Genomic DNA, 25,723 nt, shown 5'->3' on the forward strand with positions numbered 1-25,723 from the left:
GGTCCACGCACAGATTCACCGGTTCTGGAAACCAACACAAAATCACCAGAAAGAAAGGTGCATAGTCCTTTGGTAAAAGACAGTTGCTTGATAAGTTATGAGCGCATCTCAGGGAGGCAGGAGGTGGCTGGGCCTACTTCTCCAGGGACTGAGACACTGGCGGCAGCCATTTTTGTGATCTAGTACAGGCGTGCTGACACAGGTGCTGGCAGACGCCATTGGATTTCTTCCCCTGGCCTATTAGTGCAGGGGTTGGCCCCGTCCACTAGAGCACTGATTAATCCAGCTCAGCAAGGGTGGATAGCCTGCCCTTGGGACTGGCTCCACCCAACAGCAAGCCCTCCAGCAACTTGTAGACCTACTTAGGTGGGTAGGTGGGACCTCTGCCGTGGGGCGAGTGTGTCCACCTCGGCGGGGTAGGGTGTGCACGAGGGGCGGGCCTGCGTTGGCAGGCTGTGTGGGACCTCTGCAGCAGGGTGAGTGGGTCCACTTTGTGGGACAGGGCATGTGTGCAGGGCAGGACTGACTTGACGGGGTGTGTGGGCCTGTGGGCGGTGGGGCTTGGTTGCAGCTGACTGGTGCCACTTGCCTTCTCAAACAGATACACTGGGGATTTGCCCCACCTTCCAATGTCTGAAATGATTGCTGCCATGCCTGGGGCTGGCCCCACCCAGCTGCACTCCTGACAGAGTTGACAACAGCCTCACAGGCCAGAGGCCTACAGCAATTGTGAGCCCCTGAGCCTAGAAACCAGCCACACTGGGGGCCTGACTCACTAAACAGCAAAACAACAGAAGGTGCGTGCTATTAGACCTTGCAGCCAGCTGTGCTGGGGCTCACCCCACCCAATAAAGTGACTAAAGTGACTGTAGCAGCCGCACACAGCTGAGCCTTACAACCAGCTGGCCCAGGGGTCAGCCTAGCCTACCCTTGTGCCCGCAGCAACAGCAACTCTGTCACAACAGAAGGGCACACGTAGCCCACACAGGGGACACTCCTGGAACATTTAGAACTGGTGACAAGAGGGAAGCACATTGCTGGGCCCCATAAGGCATCTCTTACATAAGGCCACATCTCCAAGATCGGGAGATATAGCTGATCTACCTGATACATAGATATCAGCACAGAGAAGTAGGCAAAATGAGGAGACAAAGGAATATGTTCCAAATAAGAGAACTAAACAAAAGAGACATAATCTACCTGATGAAGAGTACAAACTAACAGTCATAAGGATGCTCACTGATCTTGGGAGAAGAATAGATGACCACAGTGAGAACTTCAACAAAGAATTGGAAAATATAAAAAAGAACCAATCAGAACTGAAGAATACAATAATGGAAATAAAAAATTCACTAGAGGGACACAACAGCAGAGTAGATGACTGAAGAATGGATCACTGAGCTGGATGAAACAGCAGCGGAAATCACCCAAGCTTAACGGATAAAAGAAGAAAGAATTAAAAAGAATGAGGACAGTCTAAGGGACCTCTGGGACAACATCAAGTGCACTAACATCCATATTATAGGTGTCCCAGAAGGAGAAGAGAGAGACAAAGGGGCAGAGAATCTATTTGAAGAAATAATAGCTGAAAACTTTCCTAACATAAAGAAGGAAACAGACATCCAGGTACAGGAAGCACAGAGAGCACCAAACAAGATGAACCCAAAGAGGCCCACACCAAGACACATTATACTTAAAATGTCAAGAATTAAAGATAAAGAGAGAATCCTAAAAGCTGCAAGAGAAAGGCAACAAGTTACATACAAAGGAAACCCCAGAAGGCTATCAGCTGACTTTTCAGCAGAAACCTTATAGACTAGAAGGGAATGGCATGATATATTCAAAGTGCTGAAAGGAAAAGGAAAAACCTACAGCCAAGAATACTCTACCTGGCAAGGTTATCATTCAGAATGGAAGGAGAGATAAAGAGTTTTCCAGACAAGCAAAAACTAAAAGAGTTTATCACCAAGAAACTAGAAATGTTATAAGGGACTTATAACATTTATAAGTCCTTATAAGAAATGTTAAAGGGACTTATTTAAGTGCAAAAGAGAAGACCACAAATAGGAATAAGAAAATTATCAAAGAAAAAAAAATCACTGGTAAAGGCAAATATAACAGTAGAAGTAGCAGATCAACCACCTATAAAGCTAATATGAAGGTCAAAAGTACTAAAATTATCTATTTCCATAAGAGGTTAAAGGATAGATACACATACACAAAAGAGGCTAAATATGATATCAGAAACATAAAATGGGGGAGGGGAGTAAAAGTGTAGGGCTTTTAGTAAGAAGTCAAACTTAAGAGACCATCAATTTTATATAGAGTACTACTTACATAGGTTATTATATATGAACCTCATGGTAATAATCACAAACCAGAAACCCATGATAAATATGTAAAAAATTAAGAGTAAGGAATCCAAACATAATACTAAAGAAAACCATCAAATCACAAGGGAAGAGAGCAAGAGAAGAAGAAAGGAACAGAGAAGAATTACTAAAACACCCAGAAAAAAAGTAACAAAATGGCAATTAAGTACATACTTATCTGTAGCTTCTTTAAATGTCAATGGACTAAATGCTCCAATCAAAAGACATCGAGTGGCTCATGGGATAAAAAAACAAGACCCATATATATACTACATACAAGAGACACACTTCAGACCTAAAGACACAAACTGAAAGTGAAGAGATGGAAAAAGATACTCAATGCAAATAGCAATGAAAAGAAAGCTGGTGTAGCAATACTTAAATCAGACAAAATAGACTTCAAAACAAAATCTGAAACAAGAGACAAGAAGGGCACTACAAAATGATAAATGGAACGATCAAACAAGAGGATATAACACTTGTAAATATCTATGCACCCAACACAGGAGCACCTAAATATGTAAAGCAATTATTAACAGACATAAAAGGAGAAATAGACAGTAACGCAATAATAGTAGGGGACTTTAACACGCCATTAACATCAATGGATAGATTATCCAAACAGAAGATCAATAAGGAAACATTGGCCTTAAATGACACATTAGAGCAGATGGACTTAGTAGATAAATACAGAACATTCCATCCAAAAACTGCAGAATATACATTCTTTTCGAATGCACATGGAACATTGTCCAGGATGGATCACATATTAGGCCACAAAACAAGTCTCAATAAATTTAAGAAGGTTGAAATAATACCAAGCATCTTTTCAGACCACAATGGTATGAAACTAGAAATCAGTTACAAGAAGAAAACTGGAAAAGCCACAAATATATGGAGATTAAACAAAATGCTACTGAACAACTATTGGGTCAATGCAGAAATCAAAGGAGAAATCAAAACCTGGAGACAAATGAAAATACAACATGCCAAAATTTATGGGATACAGCAAAAGTGATTCTAAGAGGGAAGTTCATAGCAATACAGGCCTACCTCAACAAACAAGAAAAATCTCAAATAAACAATCTAACAGTGCACCTAAAGGAATTAGAAACAGAAGAACAAAGCTCCAAATCAGTAGAAGAGAGGAAATAATAAAAATCAGAGTGGAAATAAATGAAATAGACACTAAAAAAAAAATAGAAAAAAATCAATGAAACTAAGAGCTGGTTCTTTGAAAAGAGAAACAAAATTGATGAACCTTTAGCTAGACTCATCAAGAAAAAAAGAGAAGGCTCAAATAAGTAAAATCAGAAATGAAAGAGGAGAAATTACAATGGACACCTCAGAAATACAAAAGATTATAAGAGAATACTACAAAAAGCTATATGCCAACAAATTGGATAATCTAGAAAAAATTCTTAGAATCTAGGATAGATTAGAATCTTAGAATTTATCTAGGATAAATTCTTAGAATCATACAACCTTTCAAAACTGAATCAAGAAGAAATAGAGAATTTGAATAGACCAATCACCAGTAAGGAGATCAAAACGGTTAATTAAAAACCTCCTGCAAAACAAAAGTCCAGGACCAGACGGCTTCCCTGATGAATTCTACCAAACATTCAAAGAAGACTTAATACCTATTCTTCTCAAACTCTTCCAAAAAATTGAAGAGGAGGGGAAGCTTCCTAACTCATTCTATGAGGCCAATATTACCCTGATACCAAAACCAGACAAGGACAACACAAAAAAGAAAATTACAGGCCACTAACACTGATGAACATGGATGCAAAAATCCTCAACAAAATACTAGCAAATCGAATACAGTAATACATTAAAAAGATCATACACCATGATCAAGTGGGATTTATTACAGGGATGCAGGGATGGTTCAACATCTGCAAATCAATCGTGATACACAACATTAACAAAATGAAGAATAAAAATCACATGATCATCTCAATGGATGCAGAGATAGCCTTTGACAAGATACAGCATCCATTTATGATAAAAACTCTGAATAAAATTGGTATAGAAGGAAAGTACCTCAACATAATAAAGGCCATATATGACAAATCCACAGCTAATATCGTACTCAATGGTGAAAAACTGAAAGCTATCCCTTTAAGAACAGAAACCTGACAAGGATGCCCACTCTCGCTACTCTTATTTAACATAGCATTGAAAGTCCTAGCCAGAGCAATCAGGGAAGAAAAAGAAATAAAAGGGATCCAAATTTGAAAGGAAGAAGTAAAACTGTCACCATTTGCAGATGATATGATTTTATATATAGAAAACCCTAAAAAGTCCACCAAAAAACTATTAGAAATAACAAATGAATACAGTAAAGTTACAGAATACAAAATCAACATACAAAAATCAGTTGCATTTCTATATACTAACAACGAAGTAGCAGAAAGAGAAATTAAGAATACAATCCCATTTACAATTGCAACAAAAAGAATAAAATACCTAGGAATAAATTTAACCAAAGAGGTGAAAGATCTGTACACTGAAAACTATAAAACACTGCTGAAAGAAATCAAAGACACAAAGAAATGCAAAATATTCCATGCTCATGGATTGGAAGAATTAACATAGTTAAAATGTCCATACTTCCTAAAGCCTATCAAAGTCTCAACAACATTTTTCACAGAAATAGAACAAAGAATCCTAAAATTTATATGGAACAAGAAAAGACCCCGAATAGCCAAAGCAATCCTGAGAAAAAAGAACAAAGCTGGAAGTATCACACTCCCTGATTTCAAAATATACTACAAAGCTATAGTAATCAAAACAGCATGGTACTGGCGCAAAAACAGGCACACAGATCAATGGAACAGAATCGAGAACCAAGAAATAAACCACACATCTATGGACAGCTAACTTTTGACAAGGGAGCCAAGAACATGCAATGGAGAAAGGAAAGTCTCCTCAGTAAACGGTGTTGGGAAAACTGGACAGCCATATGCAAAAGAATGAGAGTAGACCATTATCTTACACTGTACACAAAAATTAACTCAAAATGAATTAAAGATTTGAATGTAAGACCTGAAGCCATAAAACTTCTAGGAGAAAATATAGGCAGTATGCTCTTCAACATCGGTCTTAGCAGCATCTTTTTGAATACCATGTTTCACCAGGCAAGGGAAACAAAAGAAAAAATAAACAAATGGGACTGCATCACACTAAAAAGCTTCTGCAGGGCAAAACAAACCATCAACAAAATGAAAATACAACCTAACAATTGAGAGAAGATATTTTCAAACCGTTTATCTGATAAGGGGTTAATATATCAAAAAATATAAAGAACTCATACATCTGAACAACAAAGAAACAACCCAATTAAAAAACGGGCAAAAGATCTTAGACATTTTTCCAAAGAAGGTATACAGCTGGCCAACAGGCACAAGAAAAGATGTTCAACATCACTAATTATTAGGGAAATGCAAATCAAAACTACAATGAGATATCACCTCACACCCATCAGAATGGCTATAATTAACAAGACAAGAAATAACAAGTGTTGGAGAGGATGTGGAGAAAAGGGAACTCGCATACACTGCAGGTGGGAATGTAAACTGGTGCAGCCACTATGGAAAACAGTATGGAGATTTCTCAAAAAATTAAGAATAGAACTACCATATGATCCAGCTATTCCACTACTGGGTATTTATCCAAAGAACATGAAAACACTGATACATAGAGATATATACACCCCTTATGTTCACACAGCATTATTCACAATAGCCAAGACTTGGAAACAACCCAAGTGCCCATTAATGGGTGAATGGATAAAGAAGATGTGGTATATATGCACAATGGACTACAACTCAGCTATAAAAAAAGATGAAATCTTGCCATTTACAACAACATGGATGGACCTTGAGGGTATTATGCTAAGTGAAATAAGTCAGATGGAGAAAGTCAAATACCATATGATTTCACTCATAAGTAGAAAATAAGAACAACAACAACAAACAAACACATAGACACAGAGATTAGACTGGTGGTTACCAGAGGGGAAGGGGGGAGGGAGCAGAGTAGAATAGGTGACTGGGCACATGTGTATGGTGATGGATGGTAGTCTTTGGGTGGTGAACATGATGCAGTCCACAAAGAAATAAAAATATAATGATGTACACCTGAAATTTATATAATGTTATAAGCCAATGTTACCACAATAAAAATAAAGAGATAAAGGGATAAATAAATAAATGAATGAATGAATGAGTGAATGGAAAAGAAAGCCAAAGAATTTACTTGAAGATCACAATGGGAAAAAAAACGGTTGGGCCTCACTGGCCCTGGAGGAGACTCGGGCCCAGGTCTGGGCTCAGGCTTGCTGGTGGTTTCCAGTTTGAGGGACAGGACTGGTTGACGGTGACTGGTGGGACGCTGGGGGCTGACCACCTGGCCCTTCCTCCTCCTGGCTCCTCTAGTCTAAGTTCCTTGTGCTCTGGGGATGGTTCTTGCCTCCCCATCACGGGAAGAAGTGACCTGGTCTGGGACAAACCTCCTGGTGGTCAGCACCTCCTCTGTGATGACATCTAAGGAGAAGCTCAGATGGCACAAGCCCTTTCTCCCAGAGAAGTTCTCACTGTGCCCTCTCCCTTCTGTGCCCAAACCCACCTATCCCCTTCTCACAGACAGGGCCTCCCACTACCTCTCCTGCTCCATCTGTACCCTTCATTCCTAATCCCCCTCTTGGGGCCCTGTATTACCAAAGTTATTGTTTCACCCAAGGTTTGCTCCTGTCCAGACTAAATACTGATAAATAACCAATTCTGCCACCTGCCCTGGCTGCCTTCTAAATCTGAGGTTACGGGTGCCAACACAAAACTTCTCAGACAGGCCCAGACAAATTCCACAATAAAAAATGTACATCAATACCCCCATGCCTTTATTTCCCCGATTTGCAAACTGCATATAAACCAGGTTTTGTCCACTGTTAGAGAATAAAAGGTTTCTGCCCAAGGTCTGAATGGTGGAGGCATGCCCATTCATTTTGGGGAGAGTGCAGCTCTCTTTCTAGTCTTTATCTAAATGCCTGATTTGCACACTTTGTTAATTTCTAGTTCTCATTAGAACAGCATTTTGTGGAACACTGCTTATGTTTTTATATTTTATGGTCTTGTAAACTGCTTCTCAAAAAAGAGAGCCCTTGATTTACCACAAGCTCATTTCCCTTACTGAAGAGATTCACAGTGCACATCAGCAGAGCACAGGTCCTGAGCAGTCTGAGGATGGGGACCCTCTCACTTTACTTACACAGCCTCTTCCAGGTTTATTCACTACAGAGCCCTTTCCCGGTGCTACCCGGGAACTTCCCGGGGACTCCTGTTCCTCAAAACTCACTTTGGGGACTTGGTTTCTTATCCTTGTTACTTTCTAACTCAGTGTAGGATTCAAGAGGCAATCCACAGGGGGCGTAGTGGGAAGAGGGTAGAGAAAGGGATTCCTGAGGATCTGGTCCCATGGAAGCGCCCGGCAGATTATGGGCCATCCCTGCTGCAGACTGGCCTAAGAGTCCCACTTCTCCAGGAGCACAGAGTCGACATGTGCCAAGGGCTGTTCGGGTATGACCGGCAACATGCCCTCGGGTATGTCTTGGCATTTACTAGTTTCAAGCTAGGAAAACTCATAACACGCTGTAGTTATTCAAAAGAAAAACATTAGATAGATAAAGCAAATGTGGCAAAATTTGACCAGTTGGTCCATTTGGGTGATGAGTAGATGGGAGTTATTTGTATGATTCTTTCACTTTTTATGTAAGTTTAAAATCATCTCAAAATAAAGAGGAAAAAAGAAGGGAAATGTCTGAATTTGAGCAGGTCCACTTGCACGTCAACCGTTAGTCTCTTAGTGTTGAATGGAGGAAGAGTTAGAGCCCGGTGTGGGTGCTGGTGTTTCAGACCCTGCAGAAGGACTCTTTTCCTTCTTAGAAAATACAATAAAGAACAGGGTCCCGTTCCTCTCAGCGCCATTCTTGGAGGCCTTGTGCACATGGGAAGAGCACGGCGCTCGCTGTCCTTGCTTGGAAACTGTGTGACCTGAGGTGAGAAGTCTAACCTCTCTGAACCTCAGTGTGCTCAGCTAGGAGATGAAGTAACAATGCCTTCTCTCATCTCTCATAATTTTAGGGGAGAAGAAATGAGATCATGAAAGGGTAAGTAATTTTCAAATTACAAAGAACAATGTAACTCCAAGGTGGTAGGAGAACAAAGGTTAATAAAATCGCTTACCAAGAACAGATCCCGGATAAAGAACTTGGCTCTTGTAACTTTGGGGTCTTCTCCCGCATCTGGTGTTGCTGCAGAAATTACAAGTGGAATTTATGTAAGTGATGTGAAACAAAGATACAACTCTATGGAAAATATAAAAGGAATCACAAAGTTGGACTCAGCATTGAAACACATGGATGGCAGGCCAAAAACCTAAAATGAAACTTTCATTCCTCTCTTCTCTCAACTCATTTTAACAGTTATAGCTCTGATAAAACTTTTTTTTGGTGGTGTAGGGGGATAACTTCCACTCAAATAAAATGAGAGCATCTTCCTAAACACTGACCATCCCCACACTGGCTTCACCTTCAGATCTCTCCCGAGGAGGAGGACTCGGCCGCTTCCCAGGAGCCGGGCGCCAGGCCCAGGGCGGTGGTTCAGGAGTGGCTGTGCTCATTCCTTCAGCCTTGTTCTTAGGGAAACCCTCTCTTCCCGGTTCCTCCCACAGACTCAGGCATTTGCAGCCCCTAACTGAAATCAACTGTAGTGACTACTCTGACCCTAGGCCCTTCCTGAGACTTCTTCCCACAGAGATTGTAAGTTCATGGGATCAGTCTATATTTTCTGTGATTCCATGAAATCTATTTTCCTAAAGTCTAGGCTCCAAACTCTTCCTCCTCTGCTGCAACTATTGTGACTACATCATCACTCACATGGAGCAGGGATGGGGAGCCCCGCAGGTGCTGAGTCAGGAGTGACCTGGAGACCTGCCAAGCTCAGCCCAGGGCAGGTGCCTGCTACGCAGATGGGAGAGAGAGAGGAGCACAGCAACCACTGAGCATCTGGGATCCATTGAGGAGGGGGCAAGCACAGGATCTGCTGCGGTTGTGGGAGGAGGAGCACAGGATCCACCGAGTGTGGGGGGATCTCAGTATCCACTGACAGTAGTCGGGGAGGATAGCTTTTAGTATTTCCTGGCCAGGCTAGGTTTGGCCTCAACTTATGGTGAGATGAAGCCGTTGTTGGTAGGGAGTATAAGCAGGGTTGTGTTTGTGTTTCAAAAAGATGACTTTGGCAGAAGCTCAGAGAATGTTCTGGAAAGTTGGGTGACCAGAATCAGGGAGCCTGGGCAGGGAGGTACATTGACCAGATCCATAGCTGATATGAGGGAAAGGAGGGCCAGGACCAAGGCCATGAGGAGGGAAAGAAGGAAGAGCATGTCATAGTGGGCATTTTGGAGGTAAGCTCCACAGAGCTGAGTACTGACTGGACGGGTATGAGGGGATGTCGGGGACTGGTTACTGGGAAAGTTAAAGAAGACCCGGCTTGCTGAGAGACTGGTAATCCAGCAACAGAGAGGGCAACACAAGTGGTGCTCTGATGATTGCCCTTAGGCAGGCGGCCCACTATCTTAGCCTTGGAAAGCACACCACCAGGCTGGCTGAGGTTAGTGCAGAGATGGTGATGAATTTTCTCAACTTCTTTTTTTTTTTTTATAAATTTATTTATTTATTTTTCCCCCAAAGCCCCAGTAGATAGTTGTACATCATAGCTGCACATCCTTCTAGTTGCTGTATGTGGGACGCGGCCTCAGCACGGCCGGAGAAGCGGTGCGTCGGTGCACGCCCGGGATCCGAACCCGGGCCACTAGCAGTGGAGCGCGCGCACTTAACCACTAAGCCACGGGGCTGGCCCTCTCAACTTCTTAACTGAAGTTTCTAGGAAAGTCCTTTTCATTCTGCTTTATCTAGTTTGGGATTCAAATTTTGAGAAGTGGTGTTATTTTGCCGTAAACAAATCCCTCCTACAAGACTCTGGTGGCCCAGTCTATACTCAGAACTGAAGAGCAGGGATTGGAAATGGGGTTACTAACTCTTCACTTTTGCCAGGGACAGGACTTCTGGCTCTAGCACTGAAAGTCCAAAGTCCCAGGAACCCCTGCAGTCTCTGGAGGCCCGGGGTGGCTGGTCAGCCTGATGGAAATCACCAATATTGTAGCCAAAGTCATTGCTGGAGACAAGAGATGTAAACATCGTGGCTGAAAGCGAAGGCTCGGGAATAAAGGGTCCAAAGACTGCCTTGCCTTCACAGCCTCCACTTAAGTGATCTTGAAGGAGAGACCTTACCTCTCTCAGCCTCACTTTCTACAGGAAAACATGAGAATAACGGAACCTCCCACGTAGGGTTACTGTGAGGGTTCAGCGTGAGGGTGGATGTAAAGCGCTGACACGGGGCCCATTTACAACAGACCCAACTGAGGCACCAAGAGGCAGAACTTACCTAGCAAATGACATATTCAAACCCCAAACTGCCCTTTCTCCTGCTGCACAGTTTGCATGGAAAGTCAAGCTCTGAAATGTTTACAAATGGAATCCTAAATGGACATTTTAGTACTCTATGATGGGGCAGTAGCCAAGAGAATTGATTTAAATTAATCGAATTTCCTAGATTCATCAGGACTGTTTGAATTATAGTTACAAGGCTACTGAAAGAACAACTAATTCTTTTCCTTAACTGGGATAAACTTGTTTTGAAATCTTACCATCTTCAGGAACAGTATAATTTGCATACTCTGGGAAATAATCTTCAATTTTTGATTTCCCCGCCAAGACTTTTTCTGCCAGCATATCCTGTTTATTCAAGAACAAGATGATAGAGATGGTCCGTAACCACCTGAAAAAGAGAAGTAAATGCACAAATTTCACATCAACTAGTATGCGAAAGTACCTCTAGCGTAGGAGGTATCCAGTGAAAAGGACAACATTGCCATCTTCCTGACAATGTACAGGATTTAGAATTATTTGATAGACCAATATCTCGGGTCCCTACTCCATCTGCAAGCAAGACCTTGTTACATGACAAACAAGTAAACACAGGAGGCAGCTGATCTGGCAGTGCAGTGCTTTCCAATTAAACTCCACTGGGGATATAAATTCACTGGTACCAAAGTGAAGGTTTACTTCTGTAATAAATACACTTGGATTTTTGTGGTGTAGTTTACTAATAAAGGGTCAGAAAACTAAAAGAAGCTAAAGCATTAACAACAACAATAACAAAGCACATGACTCAGTAGCTAACGGCACAGAATGTAATTTGTGGCTGGCTTGGTTCTTCCTCCGCCATCTCTGAACAGGTCGGAGGTTCTCCAGATGTGCAGCAGGAGGTTAATCAGATCTAGCTCTAGATCACTGCACTGCACAAGTTGAAGGGAGGGGTGAAGCGACGGTGAAGGTGAAGGATGGAGAGTTCACTCTGAGTTTCATTCAACAGAACTGAGAACTGGCTTAAGACGAGTTCAGCTGTGCAGATCAGCAAAGCCTTGGACATTTTATTACTTCATAGGAATCGAGCTGATGATTAGTGCACAGGACCCTTACTATGAATTAGAACCACAATCCCTTTTCCTCCCAAATGGAAATGGCCTTACTGTTTCTTCTAGTTATAAAATACACAATCCTTGTAAAAATGAATCTTTAATTATAGAAAAATACACAGAAAAAAATCAAATGTAATTACACCCAGAGACAATTACTACTAGAATTTTTATGTTTTTACTTCCAGGTTTTTTTTTCTATCTTGACACATATTTATAAAACTAAGATCATGGTGTTTTTAAATCTGCTTTTTCATTTAACAATATTGTGGTCATTTCCCCATGTGACTGTATATATATTTGTGTGTGTATATATATCTGTGTGTACATATGTGTGTATACACACACATAAATATATATACATTTTTAGTGACTCCAAAGTAGTCCTCTGTATACCCAGTATTTCCTGACACACTTTTTTTCCCATTAACTGTCTTAATACTATAAAACTGAGAACTGTTGTTGAACACTTGATAGAGAAATACTTTTTTGATAATCCAAACCTTTTGCAAAGTCAACTTATGTTTCCTGTCCTCCTTGGTGATATTTCCTCCTAAATATTTCAGAAGAAACTTTGATTTTTAACTCTATCTGTACATATTTTGTGTGTGTGTGTGTTTGCTGGCTATTCTTTCCTAAAACCACCCCACCTGCCCCTCTGCGATACCAGCAGTCTCAGACGTGATTACGCTGCGCTTTCGCACTATAAGGACCTTAGAGATCACCTAGTCATTTGTGGATGTTTAAAACCGGTACTTTCTAAATTTTAAAAACCAAACAAAACCAATTTTGAACCCTAGATATAATCTTATGCTTTCAAAACAGAGATTTAAATTTTCTTGACAAAGCACAATCAGAGCCCCATCAAGGAATGCTCCCATGTTAAGTGTGTCTATACATTAGATCAACTAAAGGAGATACTTCTCATGGTTCTGGATTTATCAGTAAGGAAAGAATGAATATATCTGGAGAATAAAAATGAAAGTGAGCTAAGTGGTACCTTTTTTGGGGGGGGGGTTATCTCATCGGGTATTATATTGACTAATGCTACACACTTCTTCCTGGCTGTAGTCTTCTTTCACACATACCCGTCATAGTACACCACTGTGCAAATATATCATTAAGCATGTCATCCTTGGGTAGCACTTTTTTCTAATTATATCAGTTAATTATGATTCAGTGTTTGTTTCTAGTTTGGTAAAGAGAACATGCAAAATGTCAAACTAAATTAAGTTGGCAGAGGTTTTGCTTTTAACATATAAACTCCTGTTTTTTTTCCCCCAATTGTAATTTAATTTTTCTGGAAAAGTTCAAACATGCTTTGTGGTTTCTGACAATATTCAAGCATTTTAAGTACATAGGATAAAAACAATTCTTAAGTTTTTTCCTTGGCAAAACATTCCTATTGTACAGAAATATATTAAGTAAAATATGCTCTTTCAACACACACACACACACACATATATATATACACTAAGTGGTATTTTTAATGAAAGAAAATTAGCAATCCAGTGGTGAGACTGAATTTATTATTTGTATAACCTGTTGTTCCAGATGCTCTCAAAAAGGTCCAGGGACTCTCTCAGCCTGTTGGTGTTGTTGTCTTCCCGAATCACCATGTTGTAGCTACTGCAGGCCGCCACGTAGATGATAGCAGTGACGTCTTGGTGGGAGAAGAGGGAAAAAGAGAAGCATGTTAGTTAGACAGACGGTCATTGTGGGGTTATAGATGGCTACTCAGTATCCAATGGGTACTCATTTCCACTGAGAAATTTTCATCCTGTGATTATAAGAATGACTAAAATAAGCACAGTGTGTATAACTGGTTGTTTCAGTAATGCACCTGACCAGGGGTCTACCCATACTAGTAAACGATAAATGTAAATTCGGGATGCTTAAATTCTCTATTTATGAGGTTCATATCTAAGGCATTTTATAGATGATCTAATTCAAAGCTACTGAAACATAGTAGCAGGAGTGAGCGTGAGAATTCATCCCCATTTTCTTGAGAGAGCATAGAAGTCACCATTAAAGCACTGGATCCATTTTCTTCTCTCGTCCCTCTGGCCACCGACATCAAACATGCTGTGGAAGAACAACAGGACGACAGTTATTTGGGGAAGCGAGGAAGCAACTGTACACTCCTGTGCTTTTCTCCTTTGCTACCCATCTGGGCCCTCGGCATTATGCTCGGGCCCAGCCCCAAGGTTGTGCACCATCTCTCCCGGCCTGGGCGTCCACACCCAGTTCCTCCTTGGGTTCACAGCCCTCGCCTGTGGTCACCAGGGGGCTCAGCCCCTCTTCTCAGGGAGCCTGCGCAGTGCCCTCTCCCTGAGTGGCTTCTCTCAGCTGCAGTTTCTCTCCACCTACCCAAATGGCACCGGATCTTTCTCACCTTCTCAGGCATCTCCGGCTCTCAGATTTCTCTCTTCCCTAAACTCCTTGCCTGTACTTTAGGACCACATAGCCTGGATTTACTCATCCGAAAGGGCAGTGATGCATATTCAGGATCCCGCTCCCTCCATCCCCAGTGCCCGTGGACCATAGGCTGGGCCCCCTGGTGCCCCTTAGGGCCCCAGCAGGCAACAAGGCTTCCTGCCCACACCTCCGCAGCAGGCCATGCTCTCAACAACACACTTACTGAAAGTTTACTTTGTCCACTTGGAATCGTGTCTCAAAAATCCCCGACGTCAGAACTCTGCATCTGAGAAGGTCCTGGGAGCGAGAAGAGAGAAGCAAAGCAAGTGACATCATTGTTCTTCAGAAGGAAAGCCCTGGATGCAACCATAATAACCGAGCTTTTCAAACAGCAATTTCTTCTGTCATACAAGAAACAGTAATAATTAAAAACTCAGACAAATGCTCTGTCTCACTCCTCAGAGAAAGTCACAATTAATGTATTAGTTTGGTCTTGGAGACTTGAGACCTGTGCTTTTATTTTCTTTAGGAATTTTTTTTTTTATCACTCATGGATGTCTCCCCCTGACTGCCATGCACCTGACAACCAAATCACATGCTTAGCGCTCTGAGGAGAGACCCCGCCGGCTCTTTGGCTACAACTGAGAGCTGCCGGCTCCGGGTTCAGAACTATTTGGTGACAAACCAAAGGAAGCATAACTTTGCATTCATGAGTCATAGACTTTTTGGACTGGATGCTGGTTGCTTTTAAATTTACTCTCTCTTCCCTGCATGTTTCTATTCTCTCTAAAAGACAATGCAGTCCTGAGGGGATGAGAAAGCCATACAGCCATACACAGCTGACAACTCTTGTACATTTGTCAGATGTCAGGGGCATTTTTTTCTCATCACCAAATCCATTATGATGTTAATGAAGCAGCCACTCTGCAGTAATTCTGGAAGATGGGAAGTGGTCCTCCCCTCTTAGCCTGAGGAGAAGTGTTTAGGACAGCGTGGAGGGATTGACTCAAGACTAGGAAAGCTCGATTGCTCTGTCAGATAATTTTGAGCTCTTGGAGTCAGCCTCAGAGAGACTGACTTCGGGGGAGAGAGAGGAGCTCAGACCTCCAGGGGAGGCAGAGAAGAGACAGCCTCCAGGAGGGGCCCACGGTCAAGGCCTTCCAGGGGACACAGACACTGGGGGAGTGTTGGAGAAGCAGTTTGAGCGGAGCCCCCCTAACTTCCTCGGAGTTCACTAGCTCTAGAGGCGTCTGGGGGGGCTCCTCAGCTGAGCAATTCAGGGTTCTCCAAGTCTCTGCAGATGCCTGAGGGTCGAAGGTTGGGCGGGGGGTGGGGGGGCATAGACGGTCTCTCTCTGCTACTTACAAATGCGCAGTGGGGCACTTTTCTCGGGCTCAACCCAAAGGAGACACTCCAGGTCACACCCGGACAGTGTGCTTGTGGTATGTGACCCAGACCAGGGCCAAGAGCAGACTGGGCACAGTTTATGAAGCTGGAGAAGCAAAGGTTTAGTTTTCTGTTGGCAGCTCCAAGAGAAACAGGAACTGCATATTGCTATTCTACAGATAAAATTATTTCGATATTGGAAATTTAGAAATCTAGTAAGTTTTAGAGAGCTAAGTCAGGGACAAATTACAGGGTGTGGTAAACAAACCACGTGCACAGCAGGGACAGCATGAACAATTTGCAAGAAGTAGTTGTTTTAAGGACTTTTTCCTTAATCTATTTGAAAATAACCACTGAACAATACTGGCAGTTCTTCTAACGTCACAGGTTTCCCGGACGGTCGCAGGCTCTGCCTTCACATACCTGGTCTGTGGGTGTGTAGTCCACCAAGCTGACGCTGTCGATTCTTTCCAGGAAGCTGAAAAGAAAGCCAGCACGAGCTCAGAAGTGTTCCCTGCGGACTTCCTCCTGGGCTGTGGGGGAAGTACTGGGATATTCACACACGCACAGGAGGACAGGGACAGGCAGAGACTGAGAAAGTGCCCAATTTCTTTCCTGAATGTGTGTCTGCCTAGATAGCACAACATTCCTGAGGGGCTAAGACCGCATTCTTTTTTCTTTTTTACCTCTGCCGTCCCTCCTCCCTCTTGCCCACTGCCGCAGGGTTGGGCGTGAGGGGCTACACAGAAAGCGGAAGGGGCAGGGGGGGTCCTCCCAAGGCTAAGCTAGCAGAAGGCAATGCCGCAATGTCGATACAAAATAAGAGGCGAGGGACATTCCTTTAGGCGTAGTAAGTTCCTAATAAGATCCAGAAGTGACGTGTGTGTGCGCGCGTGTGTAAGCGGGTTTAATCTGTTGTGCACACCCGGCGGAGGCTCTGAGTGTAAGATGAGCTGGGCAGCCTGACAGGTTACCAACTAGCGGGAGGGAGAAGGAAGCGGAAGGAGAAGAAATCACATGGTAGCCGCATGTGGGGGAACACGCGACGCACGCCCTGGGCACTGGCTCTCCCTCCCTCCCCCGGCTGAGACGCCCCTCGCCTCCCCTAAGAGAGGCCTCCCTGGCCGCCTGATCTAAAATAGCTCCCGTGTCTATCTCCATGCCAACCTTGCTTTATTCTTCTGCAGAGCACTCACCACGGCCCGACACGTTTTACATTTGTTTGTTTGTCTGTTTATTATCTGTATCTTCCTCCAAAATGTGAGACCTTTAGGGCAGGTCTTTGCTTTGTTGGCCCAGGCGCCGGAGCACCCAGCGCAGGTTAGGCCCCTGAATATTGGCCCGATGAACGGATGTCTGCTCGCCTCCTCCGCCCACAGCTGGAGGAGGGAAGCGAGAAGGGGCTGAGAGGCTCAGCCCACAACGGACACCGTGATTTTCAAGACACAGGACGAGACGGGGGCTGGTGAACTGGTGAGCCAAGGACCACCTCCGGAGAGAGAGGGAGCAGCGGGGCTTCAGAATGGGGGAGGGCGTGTGAGGAGAGGGAGGGCTCTCAGGGCCCAGGCTCTCCTGGCCGTGGGTGTCCGCGTGGCCGGAGTGAGGCTCTGGCACTGAAGAGAGTGAACGTCACCTAGACTCGAGGGACAGCGGCCCAACTTCCCTGCCTGTTCACCGCGGGATGGTTTGGGTTCCATCACTGGAGAGCTGAAGTAGAGCAACGACTGGGCCTTCCTCTAAGTCCCTGTGCTTGTGGGGATTTTGCAGAGCATAGAGGAAGTGTCACCTCCCCATCTCCACACACTCCCCCCACCAGCCTGTGCTGTGCGCCCTCAAGTCACTTTCAGCACCAGCAGGAGGGAGGCCAAGATACAGGAAGGGCACATAATTCCCTTGGCCATCTTAACTCTTTCCTACTAGAAGGCTAAAAATAGCCCCTGGAGGCCGAGAGGGTGTCCCAGTGCTGCCGTGACAATTTGGCAGCCCTCCATCCATACACCCTTGATATGGCACAAGGCCCAGCTGCTCCAGAACCGAGACCTACATCAGAGCTGCCACAGGGGGCACCTCCATAGCAGGTAAGCCACAAGCAGAATGTAGGAAGGGGCAAGATGGATCTGCTGGTGTAAGGGATGCCCTTTCAGGAAGTGGTGGGGGCAGCCTCAGGAATGAGGTCATTTCAGCTGGAAAACAGGGCCAGTCCCACCCAAGGGGAAGGTGGCTGTGGAGGGTGGCATCTGACTGCACTGCCTGCCATGGGAGTTGTCAAAGAAAGTAAACTGCTCTGGAGAAGGACTGCGGGGCTATGGCCAGGTGGCGGGGCCACTGAGCAGCCAAAGGGACCCCAATCTGCCTGCAGCCTCTCTGGAGCAGGCACTATGACCCCGGGTAGGTGCTGCCATGTACCAGAAGGTGGGGGAATTGGCCCAGGGTACAGAGCTGGTACCTGAGAAGGAGTTAGGACAAGAGTGCAGACAACCCTGGAAGTGCCACAGGAGGGGCCGCCTGGGAGCTGGAGAAACACGGGAGGCCCCAGGAGGGAGGCCCCTTGGCCTGAGGCCTGGTTTGAAAACCACAACGCAGTTTGGCTCAGTCCCTGCTGGCCTTGAATTTGGTGGAGTGGAGAGTGCTCGGAAGCACACACTGGGTTCCTGAGTATCTAGCGGAAGAGGAGCAAAGAGACTCTGTGATGAAGTGAGGGAGGCTTCTGCTCCTGGAAAGGGAGCTCTGGACTGTAGCCCAGACAACCAGGCAGGTCTCCGTGGGGAGATGAGCTGCTCCCCGGTTCTCCCCACCCGTGGCTACAATAATCTGATTCAGAAATGGTCTGTCGTCTTGGCAGGGGACCTACAATACTGAGCATATGATACAGAACCCAGTCATCTCTGATTGAAAGGGCTGGAAGGAACTGAAAATTCAACTAAGTATGAAGCCTTTGGCTAAGTGAGGGTTTAGGAAGCAAACAATTTCAAACAGGATGCAGATAGGGTGGAGGGAGGTGGGCGAATTTATTCAGATGGTTAATAACGAGCATAAGTAGAAACAATGAAATGTGGTTAAAAAAATACATCAAAAGGTCTTGATAGATGTGATTAAAGACTGCCTTCCGAAGGATGTGGTGGGAGTACCTTCCTGAACACTTATTATAAAATAAGTGGTTCTGAGATGCCAATGACAAAGGTGATGTCAAGTTCTTTTCCATCCCTAATCTCCAGGATGGATATTCAGAATTCCTTCCAGCTCTGATACTAACCCTTTCAGTGAGACCTGAGAGGCATCAACGAACATTTCCAAAAGTATCTTCTGAATTGTTACTGATGCTGAATGGTATTCTGAGTTCTTGGATTTCAAGTTTGTGCAATGAAAATAAAATGTGAAAATTCCCCCCTGAATGTAAATGTGTCCCCCAGTTCTTTGAAAGATTCTCTAAGGGATAAAGGAATAAAATAAAAATCTATAGTAGTAGATTTCTGTCAGCCTTTTGCCTTAATCTTTGGTTCAATCAGCATATTTCCCTGCATATTGTAGAAGTACGTCAAATTGGGGCTCCCAAGATAAGATATATAGAGATGAGTTTTAAAAGAGTCTTCCAAATCATACACAGAATTTCACATGACTACGTTTTAAAGGGTTAGTAACATTGTCTTCTTAAATATGCCACTGCCTGCTAAGCTGAAAAATTAACCAGATAGAAGAATCCCTCTTGCAGACCATTCACTCACATTAGGCACAGAGTTGCAAGACAATACTAAATGACAACTGTAAAAAACAACCTCATTATCAACACTACAAACAAAGTAGTTAAAAACCAGTTTAGCGGGGTTTTTTTCATTGTTTTCTGCTACAGCTGAGGATATTCATGTTTGTAGAAGCATTTTTATTCTCATCATTTAGATCCCGCTTCTGCTTGCTATTGGCACAAAATAGTGATTTCTGGATTCTCTCTCATCTGCTGTCTGCGACCCCACTAAAGGCAGTCAAAAGTCACTGAGTTCTTGGCCGTGGAGTTAATCACGAAGAGAGGGACAAGGGATCATGAAAAGACGGAAACTATTTGGTTAAATGCCTTTAAACAACTGGATCTGAGAAAATGCACCAACTAAATTTAATTAAAATGTAGTTAAAATTATCTCTTTTGTGTAAAATGTAGCAAGGCAAGCAAAACACTTTTCTCAGTGTGTTACTGAAATTTACCCACACAGTGACAAAGCACCAGGCAGTGTCCCGTCCCCGCCCAGTGCAGCCAGGCTGTGCTCCCTGCTACCTGGGAGGGGATCCTCAAACCAGCAGCAGCAGCATCTGCAGACCTTGGGAATCAGGACGTGCAGCTGAACCATGTCCCCGAGTGCATCGGTGACCCACGTGCACATCACAGCGTGAGAAGCACTGTGCCCTCCCTCTCCGTTCTCACTGCCACCCTACTCCAGGCTCTGATCCCCTTTACCCGGACAATATAGTTTCTGGTGACTCCTCTCCTGCTCCTTTCCTCAGGGTAAAGTTCACATGTGTAATCTGGCCTCCAAGCCCTTCGCAATCTGTCCCATCTTTTCGTCATCTTTTTGATGGCAAACCCTCCAACCCAGTCAAATCTCCATGTATTTTTTGGCCTCTCAGACCTCTGTGTAATTCCCACTCTTTTTTTTTTCTTTGAAGCCCCAGATTAAACCCTACCTCTCCCATGAAGCCAATTCTAACCACCACAAACCCTGAAATCCTGTTCCCCATGTAGATTTACTGTTTGATGATTTGATTGTCACGGTATACACCTTATATTGTGATTTACTCCTTTTTTAAAAGTTGGGGTATAAAATACACAGTGTGTAAAGTGCACTGATGACCTTTTTACAACCGTATACACTTGGTTCCATTTTTCTCTTTATGTGTATGCCTTGTCTACCTAACTGTATTGAGCACCATTTAAGGCAGAAGCGTGTCTTTTTTTTCTAGAAGGAAGCCCTAGATAGCCAGCACCCGCCATACTTAGTCTAAATCTTTTACTGTATTCAGCCATTCTGAATAAACACTGCTGAATTGTTTGTCCTGACACTATTCAGGAGGGAGGGAGGACATATAAACCTGGAGAGCAGGACCAAACGTTTCAATTTGGAGAAATGCTATGAAGGAAAAGACAAAGTGCTTCTGAGGATACACAACGGGGCTCTGGCCGAGTGCCCCCTGCACCTACTTTACCCACGGTGTACGCTGTCGTTAGAGAGCTCTCGGCATGATCACGAGTGACAGCACCCCAGGGAGGTGTGCATTCATGCCAGAGACACTACCAGGAACCACCTGAGCTGGGTACCACACCAGGCCCAGTAACTGTGACGGAGACAGACAAGTGTCTGGTCCTGCTCCATACGGAACTTCCCACCTAGTTGTACGAAAACGAATCTAGGTAAACCAGGCAGGCATTTAGCTAATTCCAGTCAGTTGATTAAAAGGAAAAAAAAAATTACAAGGGCCTGCTCACCAGTTTGTTCAACGTCCACTGGCGTGTAGCTTTTTTGCCAATAATACCAAAGGTCTGAAGCTTCGGATTTTGGCTACAGACGCCTCCAAGAGGGTGCTGTGTGTATTGCAGAGGAGGAATCTAGAACATAAGTTCCCTCACTTCTGCTTTACAATGTGAGATTGTCTGGCTGACTCTGAGACTCTGTTCAGTTAATAAGGTTATCAGACTGGTGCTTATTTTAGGTGGCTCCTTCACAAATCAAAGACAGCAGGGTAGGCACACAGTGCCTAAGCCTCAGAGCATGCCTGCATCTAAAAGGCGCACACATGCATTAACAACCCTTCAGGAATAAACAGCTTTAGTTAGAAGTTCTCCGATAGTGCACATATCATCTGAACTGAAATACACTAAACAGTTCATAAAATAAACTAAGTTTATTCTAAATCCATGTTAGAAATTGTGCATTTGAAGGCAGAAATATAAAAAGGAGAAATAAGAGTAAAAATTGTACGAGTAGTTGCATAGATCAACTATTTCCTTGATATGTTTGAGTTGGATCCTTTTGTAAATTATATTTGTATTTAGCCCAGAGAAGCTTCATTATGAAGAAGAATCTTGTTGCCACGAAGCAACTGTTATAGTAAAGAAGTAATAGCTAGGGTAGCTAGGGCTTCTAGAAACATGCATGAAAATTCATGCTAACCAAACAGAAATTCAGGTGGTAAGGGTGAGTCTGTAAAAATATCATGCTTTCTGAACCAAATCTACCTCTGAATTCTTTTTTCTTAAATAGCTTTTTAAACAGGATTCGCACTCATATGCAACAACATGCAGTTTAAAATGATTTATTTGACAAACTTCTGTGGTTTACATTTCAGCATTTCATCAACTGCAAAAATGAGGAAATAATTCATGGGCCTGATATGCTTTTGAAAATAATGTTTTATGGTTCATAAAAATGTACATTCATATAGTTTGAAATGAACTTATTTTAAGAAAGTTCAAGCATTTGTTTAATCTCACAAAATATATTAATTTTGTTGGGAATATTTGCACTATAAAAGGATCTTCAATTTACCAAAGGATTCAACATTAAGCTATTTTTTAAGTTGTAATTATTTTTTCCACTCTAAAGAGGGATTACAACTCATGCTGGACTCACACACAGCTGCCTCTGTGCAACCATGTGGCTGAGACACCAAAAGGGGCGAGTTCTACAAATATGTGGGGCAGACAATTGACAGGTGTCCCTTACGGAAGACTTCAGACCAACATCCAGTCAGATATAAACACACTTAAATATGAGGATCAGTCCTCATCTACATACACTTCTTCCTTTTTTTTTTTCCTTAAACACACTCACTCACACTGGAAAACATGTTATAATGGTGAAGACTTGGTTATGAATCTTCCAAAAGGCTTGGAAGAGTCCCTATAATTATTTTCTGAAACACTGGAATTCTCTTATGGAGAAATCTTCCAGTGAAGGAAAGGGAGAATTTAAAATATCCTTAAGTATTTAACTTATATTACTATAATTGCCAAGGCAAAAGCAAGTCGCTGTTCTCCATGTTTCAAGGCTATGAGAAAGTGGTGGCTACAGGCTTTACTTTTCAGCCACAGAATACACACTGCCATTCCAGAAAGATGGAAGGCAGCACAGCTGGGCTCTAGCCTTAGAGTGCCAAGCCTGCTGTCCAATCCTGCATCTGTTGTTCTTCCCAGACTTCCAGCTCGCTGCATGTATATTTAAGTTATTTGCACGGCTAGGTAAAACATTCCACCTTATATTTCCAAGGTTTTTAAAGAGTTGTTGCTTTAAGACAAAATAATACATGCAAATCATCAAAACTTAAAATGCGGTTCTAATGTCATTTCTATTTTTGTTAAAATCAAAACAAAACCTACAAACACACAGTCCCAGGGTTTTCTTAAACCAATCAACAGTTCTTTGGCAATGTTAAGAGTGAGTAATATGACTGCCATGCTAATTAACATACTTTATCAGAAGTCTAATTAAAGTATTGAAATAGGAAAATAACTAGAAACATGTTAGAGAATTCCATTTGAAAGAAACTGTCATATGTTTAACCTTGTGTTTTTAAAAACTCTTCAGTAAATAAAAATATAAATGAACAAACTTAATTTTTTCCTTTAATAAATGGAAGTTATGTGGCATTTTTTTCCAGTTATAAGACAACTACCACACGAAAAATTTATAGAACAGTAAGAGTATTACGCAAGAATATCCTAAGGTAATTTTAGTGTAAGTTACGAGAGCAAATTAATGGTCAACTGTAGTCTCGATTTGACGGCAAAAACAAAAGATACAAAGAAATAACTCGGTCCATTAAATAAGCTGAATGAGGTGTGCCAGCCCTGTAATCAATCTAAGTAATCATTCTCCTCTCTTCAATTTTTATGCACCACCTGTCAATTCTAGATATTATCAATTACACTAAATTAAAAAAAAATAACCAATTTTGATAATTCGGGTAGAAAACTGAATACACGGGAACTAGAGTTTTGACCAAATTTTTGAGAAAGATTCATATACACCAAATTAATTAGTTCTGTTAACAGGCAGCTATAATAATACACATCATTACAAGCTATACAGAACTTTAAAATCCAGTTAACAGTGGAGAAAGCCTGAAATTTCTTAATGTATCTGGAGAGCACTGTAAACCCACAGGTAGAAGCATTTTAAGTAAAGAGCATTTCACCATTCTGGCACGTTCAGAGTTTCTAGTGTATAGTATCTTTCTAATATACAGAGAGCATTTCAGAAGGAGGCTACGGCCAGGAAACCTCAGGGTGGGTTCTGTGTCACACTTGATCCCGCAGGCGGGCCAGTCTCTGGGAGAGTTCATCCTGCTCGGCCGAAGCCACGCTCGTGGACACAGAACCGGTCTGCCCCTGCGGCAGCTCCATGTTGAGGTCTAGGCCGGCCTCATCTGCCATTTCCTGGAGCAGCATATCCACTTGGTTCTGGGGAGTGGTCAGCGTCGTCGTGCTGCTCATGGTGTCTTCCATTTGCTGCGTCTGGACGTCCAGCGTCTCAAACTGGTGTTCGAATTTGTCCATCAAAGCAGAGATCTTCTCCAGATTCATGGTCTTCAGCGTCGCATCCATCGACTTAACCACACCGGCCATCGACTTGGTCACCTTGCCCATCGTCACCGCCGTCTGGACTCTGGCAGCCACAGCATCGACACGCGCACTCATTCTCAAGAAATTCACCGCCTGGTTCTTCTGGCGAATGGCATTTTCGGCGTGTATCCTCGCAACTTCCATGTTGCCCTTCTGAATGGCCTTTTTAATTTTGGCCTTCTCGGCCTTTTCCTCCTTGTCGCATTTCTTGGCACTCCTGCCCAGTTCTTTGGCCGCGAACTTTAGGTTGAACAGGTGTTTCTCCATGTTGGACATAGTCAGACGGCTCCTTGGGGTCGGCGGCCAGGGCCGGGAGGCGCGCGGAAGAGAGGCCGAAAGACGTAGATCCGCTGCCGGCCGCCGCTCCTTTGTTTTGGTGCCACTTCCTGTTTCTACCTGCGCGGCGCAGGCGGTGACGTCAAGCCTGGCGCCGGCGGGCGGGGCCCGCGGGACGGCCGGCGCCGGGGGGACGCCCCTGAGGCGGGGCTCGGGCCAGACGGCAGAGACAAGGACCGCGGGGCTCGCTCGCTCTCTAGGCCGAGTTCCGCCGAGTTTTAAGTATTTAACCATTAGTAAATTCAGAGAAATTACTGTCCAGACACGCTTCTTAGGAATATATCTACTGAAGAGGACAGGCTATGTCTAGAGCTACACGTAAAATATATCCAACGTGGCAGGCTTACGGTGTGTGGCCAGAGGGCTGAAAACCAGCGAACCGTCAACTAGGTCTGCAGACTTAAAGCTTTCATTATTTGCATGGTTAACTTCCACTTTGTCAGAGGAACCTGAAATCGTGGATCATTAATGCATTAAAAAGCAAAACAAAACAAGAGCTGTATCATTGGCCTGCGTCTCAATCTTACTACAATTTGGGAGGGAGTCTTGTGACGTCCTTTTATTGCAATGGGTGAGACTACCTTCAAAACCGTGGACCACCACATTCAGCTCCCGGGTGAGTTGCCAGCACCCAGCATCCCAAAATCCTACGGTGTAGTAATAAAAGGACCCATTTTCTGCTGGCACAATTCTATTTGATGTTTTATAAATATCCAAGGAACTTCACTCACATTTAAGTTTGACAGGCTAAACTGTCATTTTTAAATTACACAGGCAGAGAATGGTGAAGTACTGGGACCCACACCCACTGGGATACATCAAAACTGTCACTATGTATTATACCCTTTTAAACGCAGGCTTTCAGATGGCAGCAATGTGTGCTGTAGCTTTTGTCTTTTAGAAAGATTCCTCAGATAAGCAATAACAAAATATAAGAACGCCCAACCTGCCCTAAGGAGCTAGGTTGAAAATGAATACTGAGAGCTAATTCTGTTTAGAGCTCATT

At 43.5% G+C, this 25,723-nt stretch overlaps 2 protein-coding genes across 5 annotated transcripts in view; both read right to left on the reverse strand.

The window, feature by feature from the left end:
• GNAL (G protein subunit alpha L) overlaps window positions 1-25,723 on the reverse strand; it is a 142,107-nt gene that overhangs the window by 3,888 nt on the left and 112,496 nt on the right. For all 4 annotated transcript variants that reach the window (XM_058556785.1, XM_058556788.1, XM_058556784.1 and 1 more), the window contains exons 6-11: window positions 16,200-16,254; window positions 14,614-14,687; window positions 13,999-14,057; window positions 13,515-13,635; window positions 11,142-11,272; window positions 8,621-8,688 (exon numbers count right to left, since the gene is read on the reverse strand). In XM_058556785.1, coding sequence (XP_058412768.1) covers window positions 8,621-8,688; window positions 11,142-11,272; window positions 13,515-13,635; window positions 13,999-14,057; window positions 14,614-14,687; window positions 16,200-16,254 — 508 coding nt within the window. The remainder of the gene's footprint in view (window positions 1-8,620; window positions 8,689-11,141; window positions 11,273-13,514; window positions 13,636-13,998; window positions 14,058-14,613; window positions 14,688-16,199; window positions 16,255-25,723) is intronic.
• Window positions 23,268-24,767, reverse strand: CHMP1B (charged multivesicular body protein 1B). The gene has a single exon (XM_058556795.1). It carries the CDS (start codon window positions 24,655-24,657, stop codon window positions 24,058-24,060), a length of 600 nt encoding a protein of 199 aa, XP_058412778.1. The 5' UTR covers window positions 24,658-24,767; the 3' UTR covers window positions 23,268-24,057.

This window comes from Diceros bicornis, chromosome 16, assembly GCF_020826845.1.
Source record: "Diceros bicornis minor isolate mBicDic1 chromosome 16, mDicBic1.mat.cur, whole genome shotgun sequence".
NCBI classification, from domain to species: Eukaryota; Metazoa; Chordata; class Mammalia; order Perissodactyla; family Rhinocerotidae; genus Diceros; species Diceros bicornis.

Bases quoted from the DNA above. Each gene is read 5' to 3' on its own strand.
- CHMP1B (XM_058556795.1), bottom strand. From the start codon at position 24,657: ATGTCCAACATGGAGAAACACCTGTTCAACCTAAAGTTCGCGGCCAAA.